The 16,477-nt window shown below is 37.9% G+C and overlaps 1 protein-coding gene across 1 annotated transcript in view; it reads left to right on the top strand.

Moving 5' to 3' along the window:
* Nucleotides 1–16,477, top strand: part of LOC107711157 (protein sidekick-2-like) — a 155,615-nt gene that overhangs the window by 118,411 nt on the left and 20,727 nt on the right. Inside the window, exons 15-28 of the mRNA XM_016516095.1 lie at nucleotides 3,314–3,374; nucleotides 3,543–3,738; nucleotides 3,836–3,934; nucleotides 4,014–4,205; nucleotides 6,175–6,296; nucleotides 6,387–6,496; nucleotides 6,573–6,723; nucleotides 7,742–7,979; nucleotides 8,514–8,663; nucleotides 8,933–9,003; nucleotides 9,116–9,251; nucleotides 9,953–10,009; nucleotides 13,258–13,359; nucleotides 13,516–13,631. Of these exons, the coding sequence (XP_016371581.1) occupies nucleotides 3,314–3,374; nucleotides 3,543–3,738; nucleotides 3,836–3,934; nucleotides 4,014–4,205; nucleotides 6,175–6,296; nucleotides 6,387–6,496; nucleotides 6,573–6,723; nucleotides 7,742–7,979; nucleotides 8,514–8,663; nucleotides 8,933–9,003; nucleotides 9,116–9,251; nucleotides 9,953–10,009; nucleotides 13,258–13,359; nucleotides 13,516–13,631 (1,801 nt within the window). The remainder of the gene's footprint in view (nucleotides 1–3,313; nucleotides 3,375–3,542; nucleotides 3,739–3,835; nucleotides 3,935–4,013; nucleotides 4,206–6,174; nucleotides 6,297–6,386; nucleotides 6,497–6,572; nucleotides 6,724–7,741; nucleotides 7,980–8,513; nucleotides 8,664–8,932; nucleotides 9,004–9,115; nucleotides 9,252–9,952; nucleotides 10,010–13,257; nucleotides 13,360–13,515; nucleotides 13,632–16,477) is intronic.

Genomic DNA, 16,477 nt, shown 5'->3' with positions numbered 1-16,477 from the left:
AGTCTGTATCATGCAATTTGGAGAAAAAAAAGTTAGAATTGTGAAATGAAAAGTCGCAATTACCTTTTTTTATTCAGTGGCGGAAACGGGCTTCCATAGTAGTCTGTACGAAAGGTGCAGAAAATGGATTAAATAGTTAAATAGTGCCACGCAGTCTTCTTCTCTAGTTATATGGAAAATAATGAAAATGTTGTTATACTTTTCTGATCAGAATCAAAAATAAATTTGATTCCACCAACCTGGTAAACTTGGACGAATCTAGTGGTTTTTCTCATTGCACAGACAGACTGCTAGGAAAGCTGTTGCGCTTTTACTTCCAGAAGTGAATAATCCCAGCCAATCAGATTGGAGCTAGTGATTTCAGTCGTCGCTTTCCATCAAAGGGTCAGTGAACAGGGTTTCCTGGGGTGTCCTGAGGACTAGCGCAGACATGTCTGTGAGAATCGCACTTAGGCGTGGAAGAATGGCCACAAAAGCCTGGCAAAAGTGGGAAGACTTTCTTCTCGCAGACCTACAGCCCCCGTGAGGAGGGAGGTAGTGCATTATTCAGCTGAATCGGAGCCTGCAGCCCGCAGTGCTGTGAGGAGTGAAACCGTGCAGAGATTTTTAGCAGCTTTTGTACAACTGCTTTCCGCTCTGTCTTCTACAGCATTACAAAGAGCACCAAGTGACTCGCGCCTTAAAACGTGCTCAGATATCACGGGAACGCCTGTGACGTCTGAGACATCCTGACTCAAAGATGCCCCAAAAACCGTGAAAACGCCAAACAACATTTCTGCATGAATATGATGTGTTTGCGCATTAATATTCATATCTGCTTGTGTCTTAAGGGATCCTGCTATGAAGGAAGCAGATATTTGATTCTTGTAATCTGATAGAACAGTCACATTTGGAGTTTCTTCGGATCAGCTGGAGAGTGTGGCGTGTTTGCTGCCTTTACAGTGGGAGGGAGGCTGATTGAAAATGGAAAAGTCAAGCTCGAATCAATGATCGAGGATGAGATCTGAAAGCATGTGGAAAGTAAACATTCTTTGCCCGTCTGCAACATCCTGCGCATGCACAGCTGTGGCAAATCAATAATCTGCCGCCCAGGATACCAAAGTCCTCGACGGACTTAAAAGAAACAGACCGGGAAAATATTAGGGGAAAAACCGTGTTGCTGATGCAATGCCCCGTCAAGAGCTAACATCCCTGAGGGCGAAAATGAGCAGCACGTTTTTATGAGAATGCCACATTGTTCTCCAACACACTTAATAGTGGTCAAAGAGGTGTGGAAGTGAACTGTACGTGGAGGTTTCATCATTCGACATCTAATTTATCATGTTAATTATCATGTGTAAAACCAGGTTCAAGGTTTAACTGCTTAGCAAGCAACTACTCACCCTGCAAACAGTCTCTTATGCTCCGTCCACACGGAGACGCGTTTAGCTGTAGCCTATACGTAAAGATTTTGTATCGTATCGGCGTTTCGTCCAGACGGAGTGGGAAACCGATATTTTTTTAAACCGGGTCCTAGAGTGGAGAAATCTGAAAACGACACCCTTGCGTTTTCGAGTGTACAGCCAATTATAGGATAAAGTATATTTTGTGAAACTGATATCATCACCCTACGTCTCGCCCCTAGTCAGACACCGCTACGTCACGTAACAGCAATAACAACATGAACAAACACTGAATGATTGTCTTTTTATTAACTAACATTAACACAGATTAATAAATGTATTGTTCCATGATCGTCTTCTTGTTGTTGTGTTGGGTTTGTATACAGTGTGCAAGGTTTATGCGCATGCTCCAAGTAGTGTATCTCTGTGGCAGAATTACAGCGCCACATACTGGCCTGGCATGTATACTACATCGTTTTGAGTCGGTTTCGTGTGTACGCAGATATTTCTTGAGACGAGTGAAAAAAAAGATTGGATAGTGAAAGCTCTGGCTTCATGTGGATGTGGCCCAAGATTGCATTTATTTTATCAAAAATACAGTAAAAACGGTACTATTGTAAAATAGTATTACTATTTCAAGTAAGAGTTATTCTTGTGATAGCAAAGCTGAACAGTACTCCAGTCTTCAGTGTCACACAAACCTCCAGAAGTTAAGTCGTTTGAATCAGTTCAACAATAATCTTCAGTGAACAAATCTGAACAAATTAATTAAATACTTACACCAGAAGTTGGCGACAAATGAGCATCTTTTATCTATCATGGGTGAGTTATTGCATTGATTTAAACCGATCACCCTAGAGCAACGATGGCAGATTTAAAAATCACATACTTTCTGAGCGAGCAGCTGCCATTGTGATGAATGGGAATGCTAACAGGTATTATGAACCTCCTTGAATCTGACAAATGCACCCCAAACTTATGCATTGATGCAAAACAGTGCCATCCGTTTATTCCCACAGACTCTGAGCTCATCTCGCACCAGATCTATTCTCTCAGCTAACAACTTCCACTCGTTTTGCAACTTGCATGCGCGCAGATCAGAAGACATTCTTCTCAGCGCGTTCAGACAGGGAATCCGCAGAGGTGGGGGTGGCATAACAGCACTGCGCCTCTCAAGGATCCGCGCCTATTTCTTTGATCCTAAAACACTGCGCTTTATCTCAGCCACAGAACTGCGCCTCTCACGCAGAAGATATGAAGATGTCAAGTTAAATAGATTTAAGAAGAGTCTTGCTGGATTTTTTTGCTCTCTGGTATTAGCCAATTTTGGCTGTGGTGTCTTTGATCATCTCCACGCCGAGAGGAGGCACGTATCTCGAGGGCCTCTGCTAGAAATGCAGGCTTCCGAGATGGAGCATCAAAGTTCTTAATCTTTATTCAACTTCAACTCCACGCATTACAACGACACATAGATACAATCAGAACATACATAGTCAATGTCACACATGTACTAACCCTATAGGGATTGTTCTCAGAACATTATGGTAAGGTTCTCTCAAAATTCTCTCTGTAACGTTAATAGAACGTTCATTGAAAGTTATGTGGTCTTTAATAACGTCCTAAAAAATGTTAGCACAAAAACATTATTTATACATCGATCAGTAAATGTTTTTCCTAAAAACAGTTAGATGTTAGACTAACATTTTTTAAATGTTACTACGTGTTTTAGAATGTTTAGAGAACATTCAAAACAAGTAACATTCCCAAAATGATAAAACAGAATGTTCCCTTACCATTCGCAAAACCAAGAAAAAGACATTTCAAAAACTGGATGTTCTAAAAGTTCAGAGAACAATACAAAATATTATTTTCAATATTAATATTAAGTTAATGGGAATGTTAGCAAAACATATTTTTGAACAACATTTGAGCCGTTTCACATGGAGTGCTCCAAGCCCACAGTTCATCAACGGAATCAACCAGGGATACAAGGTGAGCGTCCATCCACTGCCCTCTAGTGGTCGAGCACAAGAGTGCAGTGCCCCTTTTATAATAATGCTGTCATTACTTCCAATATATGTCATGCTGAGACAGCAGCAGGATTCACATTGGCTAAGTGCTAAGCGATAGTGGTCACATCTGTCCGTTTTTTTACTTCAGCTGTTGGCATGGGAACCAGGCCACGAGGAAGATGTTACCTTGGTTACTGTGAGACCCAATTTTCAAGACAGTGTTCATGTAGGTTACATCGCCGGACTGAAGAAGTTTACGGAGTACTTCACCTGCGTGTTGTGCTTCACTACGCCGGGAGATGGCCCTCGTAGCACTCCGCTGCGCACACGCACCCACGAAGACAGTGAGTGTTCTTTTCTACGTACTCTATCCATCTCGACCCATGACGATGTTCTGTTAAGGCCTTTAAAAAGACTCCATGTGGGTGTCTGTATACTCAGCTCCTGGACCTGTAGGTCACCTGAGCTTCACAGAAATCCTGGACACATCTCTCAAAGTCAGCTGGAAAGACCCGCCGGAGAAGAACGGCATCCTCACAGGTATCTGAACCACCCCCTTTAGCGATTTCTCCTGATCTTCTGGCTGTCTGCCGAACCGCTTTCTGTTTTGTGCCTGCAGGGTATCGCATTTCCTGGGAGGAATTCAACAGAACAAACACTCGCGTCACGCATTACCTGCCCAACTTGACACAGGAGTACCGGGTCACCGGTCTGACCGCGCTCACTACCTACACCATTCAGGTGGCCGGTATGACTTCCAAAGGTCAAGGTCAGCTGTCGTCCTCCACCATTTCCTCTGGTGTGCCACCAGGTGAGTTTCTTCTCATGTTTTCTCTTACTCCAGGATTGCAGTGATGCCGTCATGTATGTCATCATTCTCAGCAAAGTGTCTTCAAGTTGTCTGTATAATATAATAATGATAATAAAATAATGTTATGACTATAATAATATGAAAATAAATATAAAAATTATTATATATTGACTGTATAATTTGTGTAATTAATTACTATTGCAAATATTTTTGTAAAATAATAATAATTTTCAAAAAAATGTATGTAATGATTTAAAAATAAATGTATAAATAATGATAAATCAATGCTAAATTGCACAACTGTTCAAAGGTTTAGGGTTAGTAAGTTTTTCAAATAAATTTACTTTTTATTGAACTATTTGTCAAAGCATATTGAAAAAAATGTATCACTGTTTCCACAAAAAAATATTAAGCTGTTTCCAACATTGATAATAATGCTAAATGTTTCTTGAGCATCAAATCAGTATATTAGACTGATTTCTGAAGGATCATGTGACACTGAAGACCGGAGTAATGACTGCTGAAAATTCAGCTTTGCATCACAGGAATAAATTACATTTTAAAATATAGTACAATAGAAAACTGATTTTTATTTAAATTGTAATATTTCATAATATTACAGTTTGTTTTTTTTACTGTTTCAATCAAATAAAACCGTAAAAGCCTTTCTAAGTGTAAGAGACTTCTTTCAAAAAATCTTACCACCCACAAACAGTAAGAATGTGTATAATCTTTTAAATGGATAGTTTACTCAAAAATGAAAATTCTGTCATTAATTACTCACCCTCATGTTGTTTCAAACCCATAAGACCTTCATTCATCTTCAGAACACAAATTAAGATATTTTTGATGAAATCCGAGAGCTTTCTCCATAGACAGCAACGTTTTGTGGTACTCTTATGAACGTGCTTCGAAGACTGACACGGAAGACAAGAAATTGTTGAATAAAGTCATAATTTTTGTTTTTGTTTGCACACAAAAAATATTCTTGTAGCTTCATAACATTACGGATGAACCACTGATGTCACATGTACTATTTTAACGATGTCCTTACTACCTTTCTGGGTCTTGAACGTGTCAGTTGCATTGGTGTCTATGGAGGGTCAGAGAGCTCTCGGATTTCATCAAAAATATCTTAATTTGTGTTCCGAAGATGAACGAAGGTCTTACAGGTTTGGAACGACATGAGGGTGAGTAATTAATAACAGAATTTTTGGGTGAACTATCCCATTCATTTGTTAATTTGTGTTCATAAGATTTAATTTGATATATATTTATATAGACGAAGGAACAGGAAGGAAAAAATTATTGCCGTTAAACCCTGATGTCAGTGTAAGAGCTGAAAAGACAACTGGGTTGCAAATCCCTTAGGATGTTTCTACTGTGTGGCCTTATTAACCTTACTCTTAATTTTGAAGTTAATGAAGGCACACTGAATATGATGGCTTTGTGCATTAATATTCATAATCTTCAGCCATCACTTAGACAGAAGCAGACACTAAACACAGTGAGACGAGACACTGTGGAAAGATGCTTTGGCATTGTCCTCTGTAGATGCTTGTAATGAACCATCGGTATGCTGGATGGATCACACTGTTTTTTTTTAAATCAAACCTATCTTGTCTCACTTTTTGTTCCCTGTGATGCTAATTTGCAAGCTTCTGCTTCTGCATGCAAAAATTAACTGATGGCAGACAGAAATGTGTGTCATGCAAATAAGGACAACGTGCGTCTCTCTTTGATATTGAAGGCATTTTTTTTTTTTCAAAGAACGCAAGGTAGATAAGCGTGAGGTGGAAAGTAAAAGTCTTCTGTATATTGTTCAATATAGTGTGACTTCATTTTTTTTTTAATTCAGCAGGAGGTATTGTGAGTGAATGGCTATAATATTGTTCCTAAGTCTTTTATTTTTCCCACTGAGCCATTTCAACCATTCATCTTGCATGCTTTACCTCTCCTGTTCCCATAGAGATGCCTGGACCTCCTACCAACATTGCCATCTCTAACATCAGCCCGCGTTCAGTAACCCTGCAGTTCAAACCAGGCTATGACGGCAAAACATCCATCTCATGCTGGCTGGTAGAGGCTCAGGTAGTACAGAACTAATTTACATTGAACATTCACCTCAAGTGGTCACCTTTTTATTAGCCATTACTGATTTCTCTCTCTCCTTTGTTGCAGATCGGTGTTATCGGAGAAAACGAGGAGTGGGTCATGGTCCATCAGCTGGCCAGTGAGCCTGATGCAAGATCCCTTGAGGTCCAGGGCCTCAACCCCTACACGTACTACAGGTCCACCCATTGAATTCTGGGATGTACTAACATACATTGTCTGTAGGCTGCATCCTAATTTACCATCTGATTATAGATTTCGAATGAGGCAGGTGAATATAGTAGGCACAAGCCCACCCAGCCAGCCATCTAGGAAGATCCAGACCCTACAGGCTCCTCCTGACATCGCCCCCGCAAACATCACTCTCCGCACGGCCAGCGAGACCAGCCTGTGGCTCAGATGGGTGGTACGTATGTGTCCTGGAATGTGTAAGAGGGAAAAGAATGTGGAATTGATTGTGTTTGCTTTATTTTGTTAAGTAGTCCTGAGATTGCATTTCCACCCAGAGGAAAGTTTTATTGCTCAGTGTTTGCTCATTCATAGCTCGGGAGACTCAATGGACGTCCCAGTCTCATGTTTTATTTAAGTAGCAAATTATATTGATGTTTCAGATTTTTCCTGTTCCTTGTTATTCGTGATTCCTTAGCTGAAATTAGTTGGCACAAGTGAGACTGTTTTATTAATTTGGGTCAAGCTAACAATTTTTTGTGAAATCTGCATGCAAATAAAATCGTGACAAACAAACCACCAATAAACAAATCCTGATTCTTCAATAACTTTTGTATAAAAATTGATTCTAACACCACACATATGCAAAAAATTCATTTGTACAGCTTGCTAGATTCTAAATCTGGGTCTGCATAAAAGGTGTTTATTGTTTTTGAACTGGTTTTGAGGATGGTACACTTGCCATTGCAATCCTGCTGTACATGTTCTTTGATAGGAATGTGTCTTCAGAAAGAATCATGTTTGCTGATAGTCATGAAAGGCCGTAAAGAAAAGGTTGTGCAGATAGGAGATGGTTTGGGCGTGTTTTATGCAAATATCTAACCTTGGGTGCATAATTACTCATTTTGAAATTCATTAACATTAGAACGAGGTTAAAAACAAATTCATGTGCATACGCACGTTGTGAATTAGGCAGAAATGTTTCAAGAAAGATCATCTGTATGTGTAAATACGAATAATCCACAGTTATTAGTGAATGAGACCCATTGTCTTTTCTGAAACTCTTAAGAGACATGCGTGAAATTAAGAAAAAGTCTTCATTTGCATCTCTTTGTTGTGGGAGAAATCGTTTGGGTATTGGAGATGTTTCATTTGTGATGTTATATTCCTAACAGGGAAAGGAGCTGGTCATCTAGTGATAAATCTTCTAAGACGCTAAAATTTGTATTCTAAGTTGAAGTGTGTCTGTATTCTAGCCGCTGCCAGAGTGGGAATACAATGGCAATCCAGAGCTGGTGGGCTACAGGGTGCAGTACTCTCGACTAGGCTCCAAGGCTGGGGTCCTGTCCCACATCATTCCTGACAGGCAGGAGAGGGAGTTTACCATTGAGGACCTGGAAGAGTGGACAGAATACGAAGTCAAAGTGCAGGCGTTCAATGGCATCGGGCCAGGACCGTGGAGCCAACCAGTTAACGGGAGAACCAGAGAGTCAGGTGAGAAATCTGCTGTGTTTTCTTTCCTCCCTCTCTTGTACTTTGTAAAAACCTTCTCCAATGCTTTCGCAACACTGCTGACCTTTGAATTAATTATGATGGCTGCCCACAAGAACACTTTATTTCTCAAATGTTGTACTTTTATTGCCCAGGAGTCTTAATGGAATTTGCAGTTATGATTCAGCTGACTTTGTATCTCCTAAAATTGCTTAGGAGAAATAAAAATAGATATAAATGAGACAATTGCTGGCACACAGTAAGAGAATATTGCTATAAAATGAATGTGGATCATATAATTCGGATAACTGATGAGACGCGTTTGAGTTCATAGCGACTTTCGAGTTTGTGAGAATGTTGAGATCTCGTTTGAAACTTTAGAGGAGATGTGAAATTCCCGGGGGTCTTTTTCTCCATTTGCTCTCCATTGCTTAGTCCATTAAAAGATGTTTCATGCAAGATTTAAAAAAAAAAGAAAAAAAGAAGTTATTTTCAATCATCAGTCAAACAGTCTGTCATTCACAGTTTGATTAACAGCTGGCAGCACAGTCGGTAACACGTTTTTACCATCACATATTCGCAGGCTCAAGCCTTTCACTTCCTACCAGTTCAGAGTGAAAGCCACTAATGATATTGGGGACAGCGAGTACAGCGAGGAGAGCGAGGCAATCACCACTCTACAGGACGGTAGGGGCAACTGCGAAACGCTTTAATGCTGTCGGGGAACAAGTTCCTGAGGCCTGAGATGAATCATAATGTGGCCAAAATAGGACACAGTCAGTGAAGGGGAAAAACTGCAGGGTTACCTCATGCTTGATCTTTGGCGTTTAACCAGAACCCTGCTAACAGTTACAAAACTATTAACTGGTTTCCACTCTTGGTTATTCCACTCTTATCAGGGTCTTTGCAGCTCCACAGTCATTAACTGAACAAACTGTCTGTTTGTGTTCCATTAGCACCCGACAAAGCTCCCACAATCCTCTCTGTGACACCACACACCACCACATCTGTGTTGGTCCGCTGGAAGGTGAGGCCCGATTCATTACGCTGTTCTGAGAGGGAACACGGGTGTTTATCTGTTGTTGAGCGTTGTGTTTACAAATGAGAGATAATGACATAATCTGTTCAACCCCATCCAGCCGCCCCCTGAGGAGGAGATCAATGGTATTTTGCTTGGTTTTCGAGTACGCTACAGAGAACTGCGATATGACCGCCTACGCAGCTTCACGGTGCGCACAGTTAATAGCCCGTCTGCCAACTGGGCCGAGCTCACAGGTGAGTCTTCATTCAACTTACTCAAATAAAGAACAAAAATTAGTATCTACTTGTCTATCTAGTCCCTTACAACATTTATAGCGGTATCTATAGGCATTTTGTCCCATGGTACAGTCATGGTATGATATGACAACTTGACATGTTATAATGACAATCATATTCATGTATTACTACCATGTACTTAAAAAATAGCAGTACCATGGTACCAAGCCAAAAAAAGAAACACATGATACTACTATGGTACTTTTTGTTAATGTCTGTTAAATAAATGAGTCTTTTGTTCAGTTTTATTAATTAATTTATTAGTCTGATGGCTAATGCCAACAACCCTTAACCCTGGAAACCAAATTTCTACTGTACTACATGTATAAAAACATGAAGAGATAAGCTAATTCAGCAAAAAATGCTAACTCATCTGTTTCGTGTTTCCCTGTAACGGCAGATTCTATAGTGGCTCATCTCATTACCATGCATGTAATGAGAGCTTTACAGTGTATGAGGGCTGTGTTAATTGTCTCCTCAGCAGTTAGTTTCTCTCTCAAAGTCTATAGAGCTGCCAGCCTTTCTGCTAGCATGAGCTAATGTGCTAATACAGCTCTTGTTTCTCTCTCTTACATTCTCTTTATACTTCTCCCTCTTTACCTTTGGTCTTCCTCGCTGCCATCCTCTGCCTCCTCTCCCCTCTGCCCTACCGTCTTCAGCCCCCTACAGCATGAGGAACCTGACCGAATCCTCACTTACCCAATACGAGCTGGACAGTAAGTCCTGAGATTCGCTTTCGCTCTTTCATCAGTGTTTCTATCGTCATCGTTTATACCAGTGTTGGGAAAGCTACTTTAAGCTGTTCATAATTTAAGTAGTTCAACTACAGTCAAACTAGAATACTGAACATTTAGCTAAAATAAAACTGCAAAGAAGTTATATTCTTATATATATATATATATATTATGGATGCACAGATAGGATTTTTTTGACCGATATCAATATTGGTCAATTGCATAAAGTAGGGCTTAAAAACGAGAAAAAAAAAGATTGGTTCACTCCGAGCAGAATCGGTATTTGAACGTTTCTGTTCCTGCGTTCCTTTTAAACTTTTTTTTTGCCAATAATAGTAGCAATAATAAAGTACAAGGTTTAATTTACTCAAAAAGAAAAAAACAATCATGAAGAGAGTCTTGAATGATCTCTCTTAGTCATAGCCAATACAGCATCATCTTTTCTAGATTTACCAAAGACCAAATGTATTAAACAAAAGAAAAAAACTGTCAATGCAATAAAAATATTAAATAGTTTTTTCAAGATATTTAAAAATGTTTCATCATGGATAAAAAAAAAAAACCGCTACTCCTATAAGCGTTTTGAGAGGAAAAAAACTGCCTAAATTAGTAGGCTGTACGTTTCATTTTATTATTACATTCAGAAATAATGTAGGCTAAAATAATGGTAAATAAAAGCAAAATTACAAACACAATTAGGCTATTTTAGTTCCCTTCTCTCCACAACAAATCCTCTAAAGTTGTATTTAGGCTAAATATAAGCGTCAAGGCAAAACGAATTAATTTAAAAACGAAACTGAAGCCTACCTCACTCATTCTGCACGAATCCAAATGTTTCCATATTCGCGAAGTATCTGGATGCTAACCTATTATTTATTATGTAAACTATAGGCTTTGTTCTTCACTCGCATTATCGACGTAAAACATCATCCTTCACATATAGGCTATATCAGCACAGCCCTAACCCCAACCCTAACACAATTTTTTTTCTTTTGTTTTGTTAACCTGTTAATGATTTAAGTGAAATATTTTTTGTGTATAGGCCTATATATTCCATTATATATATAGCTTTATTCTGTTTTCTCCATTTACAGAAACGCTGCAGGTGTGTGATGTGACCTTGTGTGAATCCGTGTTCTACACTGGTTTCAAACAAAAAGCTTCATATTACCTGCCATTCATTTTTACTTAAATGTAGGCCTAATGCTTGGCGGTTCGTGACATATTCTCAGATGAACTCTAACACCGGTGCATTGCCATTGCGACTTACCTATGATGAATTTACAGCTGAGAGTCGGCATTTCACTCGTTGGATGCGTCAGCGACACGTTTGCATATGGCCGTACTATGCCGTCCGACAAACTATATTTTGTACAGATTTTATTTTGTTTTGGCAAGTATTTAATTATTTTGCCCAGAGAAAAATTTTGGATTATGCAACAGACATACAATTCGTTGTCTCCATGCAGTTAATTTATAAAACATCGGTATCGGCCCTTTTCATGCTATTTCCGATATGCCGAATTCTGTGTTTTTCTGTCAATATGGGGTGCTGTGTGTACATTAATGAGGAAAAAAAATTAACTTAAATGATTTTAGCAAATGGCTGCAATATAACAAAGAGTGAAAAATTTAAAGGGGTCTGAATACTTTCCGTACCCACTGTATACCGTATATATATACTCACACTACCATTCAATTAATAGCCAGGAAAAAATGACAGTAAAGACATTCATAGTGTTACAAAAACATTATATTTTAAATAAATGCTGTCCTTTTGAAGTCTCTATTCATCAAAGAATCCTGAAAGTTGGATAATAAGAATGTTTTTTGAGTACCAATCAGGAGTGAGAGGATTAAATTACATTTCAAAATATATTATTAAAAAAGTTCATTTAAACTGTAATAATATTTCACAATATTACTGTTTTTATTTTACTTAGAAGGGAGAGGTTATTATGTGAGTATAGGATAGCATAAGTCTAGATGGACGTCCATGACATGCAGAGTCCCACAATGCTCAATTCTTGCACCGCTCTTGTTTAGCCTGTATATGCTCCCACTAAGTCAAATAATGAGAAAGAACCAAATTGCCTATCACAGCTATGCTGATGATATCCAGATTTACCTAGCCTTATCTCCAAATGACTACAGCCCCATTGACTCCCTCTGCCAATGCACTGATGAAATTAACAGTTCGATGTGCGAGAACTTTCTTCAGTTAAACAAGGAAAAAAATGAAGTCATTGCATTTGGAAACAAAGATGAAGTTCTCAAGGTGAATGCATACCTTGACTCTAGGGGTCAAACAACTAAAAATCAAGTCAAGAATCTGTCCGAACTGATTGCACTGTATTTTATATATAATCATTTTCTTTCTGTGGTATAATCATCTTTAACTGTTTTACATTCATTTAAAATCATTTTTTAAATAATTTTAAAAGTTTTTAAATTCCTTGTTTTATTGTTGTGATTATTTTTATGATTATTTTACTTCCTTTTATGTAAAGCACTTTGAATTACCACTGTGTATGAAATGTGCTATATAAATAAACTTGCCTTGCCTTGCCTTTTTCTCAGATTTAATTAAAAAAAAATTGTGATAAGGGTATTTACTGTAAATAAATAATATATTATTTTGAAAAGTTATTCTTAATATTAGTTACAAATACTATTATTTATTACCATAAAAATGAAATTTAATTATATTTAATATTAATTTATGTTATTGTACTATTTTGCATATTCATACAAATAAATATGTTCACATTTGCTCAGGGACTCAAATCTGTGAATAACTTTTCACATTGGTTCTTTTAAATGAACTGTCTAGATGAACATTAGTTTGTTAGTGGAAAAATTACAGTTTTTAAAACAGCTGAGCAAATGTCACGCTACTGAAGAACATTAAGTTAGCAGCTATCGCTAATTCTTTAGTTAGTCACTCCCCAACACTGCTTTCCACTCATCCATTCCCTCCTGCCAAACTCTAGTAACGTCTGTTTCTCACACCTCGTTTATTTGCTCACGCGAGAGCCCAATCTCATTTGTCTCTCTTATCACGTCTGGTCTTGTCTGACTGTGCCCATTTCTCTCCACACTGTCATTGACTTTTCCTCTCAACATCTCACTTCAGTGGAACGGGATCATTACATTTTTGCACCACTTAAGGTTTTATCATGCTATATTGAATAGAGTGTGTATGTGTGCACATTTTCTCCATTGTTCAGATCTGAATAAACACAAGCGCTATGAGATCCGACTGAGCGTGTATAACGCAGTAGGGGAAGGGCCCACCAGCTCGCCACAGGAAGTGTTCGTGGGAGAGGCGGGTAAGGGTACAAATATTCCTCCTTGATGCTCTTAAGTCAATATTGTTGATTTCACAGTCTAATAAAAACGTGCAGTAGTGCTGTCAGTCAGTATAAAGTCTAATAAATCAGTTCAAATGGTCTAGGATTCATCGTTTCTCTCTCTGTTCTCATCAGTGCCCACCGCTCCACCTCAGAATGCCGCTATCCAGTCCTCAACAGCTACTCAGCTTGATGTCACATGGGACCCTCCTCCAGTGGAGGCCCAGAATGGGGATATTCAAGGCTATAAGGTACAACATTTTGATGTGCTTCAGCTAGACCCTAAAATATTGCTGTCCCCCAGTGAAACATGATAAATCCTTGTCTGCCAATATGCCATCCTGAGAATATTTTTTTTCTGATAATATTTCAGCAATCAAGTCTTGTGTGTTTCTGTAGAATCAGAACTAGCAATGCTAGATTCACGAATGAATCACGAAAGTGCTCACATGAGTTTGTAAAAATGTCTGAAATTGTTCACAATTAAAGGTATGTTTCAAAACAGCTTTTCCTTTCCTTTTTGAAAAGTCTCACGTATGGATGACAACATTGTCCAAACAATCCCTGTTTACCCAGATTTGCAAAAATGACTAAAAGTGCTATATTATGCATGCCAGGCCAGTAGATGGCGATGTCACTTTGTAAAGAAACAATACACAACTGCGCATATACCTATAGACTGATAATGTAATATACATGCAAATTACATCACTGTTTTCACAAATTCACATTTTTGTAGTTTACGAAGAGATGGTATAGTTTTCAAAAACTTGCACTTTTTGCAAGTTGTCGTGCAAATGAATGACCTTTCCTTTGTTGTGTAAATTAATGGCCAAAATGCGTAACATGTTTTTTTTTTTTTTTTTGCTGAAAACGGTGTTGTGAAAACGATCCCTCAGTTTGATTTATTAGAACAGTTCACTCACTCATTGAATCGTTTGCAGCAGTTTTTCACATCCGAAATAGTAATGGGATATTTTATGAGACAGAAAACAAGAAGAGGTGAAGTTAATATTTACTTATAATCCATTGTAGGAGTGACTCTGTATAGCAGGTGAAGATGAAAAAAAACAAACATTATAAAACATTTTTTTTTGATGAAAGTCTAAAAACAGCCCTGCTGTGAATGCCCCCTGATGGTGGAACAACTCTGGAGACGCTGTCAGTTACCTCAAAAAATACTTCTAAATCATCCGTCACTTTGAATAAACGAACAAATACCATAACAACTATTGTTTATAATGTAATGGTTGTTGTTTATTTGAGCTGGTCAACATCGCACTATTGACTAAACCAATTAAGTGAGTTTGTGACAGCCTGACAAAGCCAATATACTGTTGTTGTGTAATCTTAGGGATAGTGGGGTTTCTTTCAACATAACTGACCTAGCAACCACCCAGCACACCCTAGTAACCACCATTCAAATGTCTCTTCAGGCTGCCAAAAGCTAAAGTCTTATGTAACCTTCAAGCTTTAAACCTGTCTTTGGGCTGCCCAAGTATTCACAACAAAAGGCTTATATAACGTTTCAAACTTCAAACCAATCTTCAAACAGTTTTAAACTTTCAGACGAAGCTTTGTCAAACCAATATTCAAAGTATGTCTTGACAAACTTTACCTTTTAAATTATTGTGGCAGTTCAGTTTAAAACCACTAGTGGTGCATAGATTTTACGCTGCAACTTCAAACTGGTTGATACCAGTCTAGTGTGACTACTATAATATCCAACTCCTGACACGACTATGTAAAGCCAGTAAACCCTTTAATGTTCACATGTTACATGGAAGGACTGTTTACATAAATACATTCACAGGAATTATGCCTTAAAGGGGTCCTATGATGTTGCTAAAAAGAACATTATTTGGTGTATTTGGTGTAATGAAATGTGTTTATGCGGTTTAAGGTTAAAAAAACACATTATTTTCCACATACTGTACATTATTGTTTCTCCTCTATGCCCCGCCTTTCTGAAACGCTCTGATTGGCCAGCTATCCAGTGCGTTGTGATTGGCCGAATACCTCAAGCGTGTGACAGAAATGTTACGCCCCTTACCATACTGTGATGACATCGTGACGTAGACATGTGGGGCGTGTTAGAACGAGCCGTTTTAGGAGGGCGTGGACGAGTCTTAACTTTTATAAGGAATATCTCTTTGGATTTGAGACTTTAGTCTTTGTAACTTTAGGGATCTTATCTATTCACGAACAGCTTGTAACACTCCAAAGAGAAAGGAAAACTTGAAATCGCATCATATGACCCCTTTAAACACACAAGGTGAAGTTCATAAAAAGAAGTACCACTGCTTACAAGAAATATTTAGGCAACTTTACAGCTCAAAGAACACATATTTTGGCACAGAAGAATAATATTTGCATTTATAATGTGTTGGGAAGGTTGTTTTGGAAATGTAATAGCATAAAGATTACAATTTACCCTATTTAAAATGTAATAAGTAGTATAACTATTTCAGTTACTTTATTAAAGCAATGTAACTGATTGCATTTGATTACTTTTTGATTACTTTTCTAAATTTCTAACTAATGTTTGCAGGGTTAACCTTACAGTAGCACTCAACACTGATTACTGTCAGACTTTCAAAATACATCTTCACTTGAATTAAGATTATAATAATTTCATTTTAAAGCACAGCCACCACAAAATCAGACTTTAGCACCTCTTTTTACTTTGAGATCATTCTGAGGTTAAATACAGATTTAAAATCATAACAAGAAACCTTTTAATAGATATGATACTGTTTTTGAATCAAATATTTGCATAGCTATGACGGAAAACACTGGCATCTAACAATGCAATGCTAAACAATTAATCCTTAAAAAAGCATAAATCCAAATAGGAAATAAAAGAGTTATCAAATAAGCATGTGTCATATTCTGTGTCCTAAACTCCTGAAACATTGGTGTCTCATATTTTAGAGCAGTCAATGCAATTTGGGAAAGAAATCAATCGTATCTGTATGTGTGTGAAAATATTCAGATATAGGCCTAATCCCCTTCGTAATTGTTAACATTTTCATAAGTAACTGATTTAATTACACATTTTCACATTAACTGTAACAGATTACAGTTACATTTATTT

The sequence above is a fragment of the Sinocyclocheilus rhinocerous genome, unplaced genomic scaffold, assembly GCF_001515625.1.
Source record: "Sinocyclocheilus rhinocerous isolate Xijiao unplaced genomic scaffold, SAMN03320098_v1.1 scaffold115, whole genome shotgun sequence".
Lineage (NCBI taxonomy): Eukaryota > Metazoa > Chordata > Actinopteri > Cypriniformes > Cyprinidae > Sinocyclocheilus > Sinocyclocheilus rhinocerous.
This window is presented reverse-complemented; position numbering and strand designations above follow the sequence as displayed.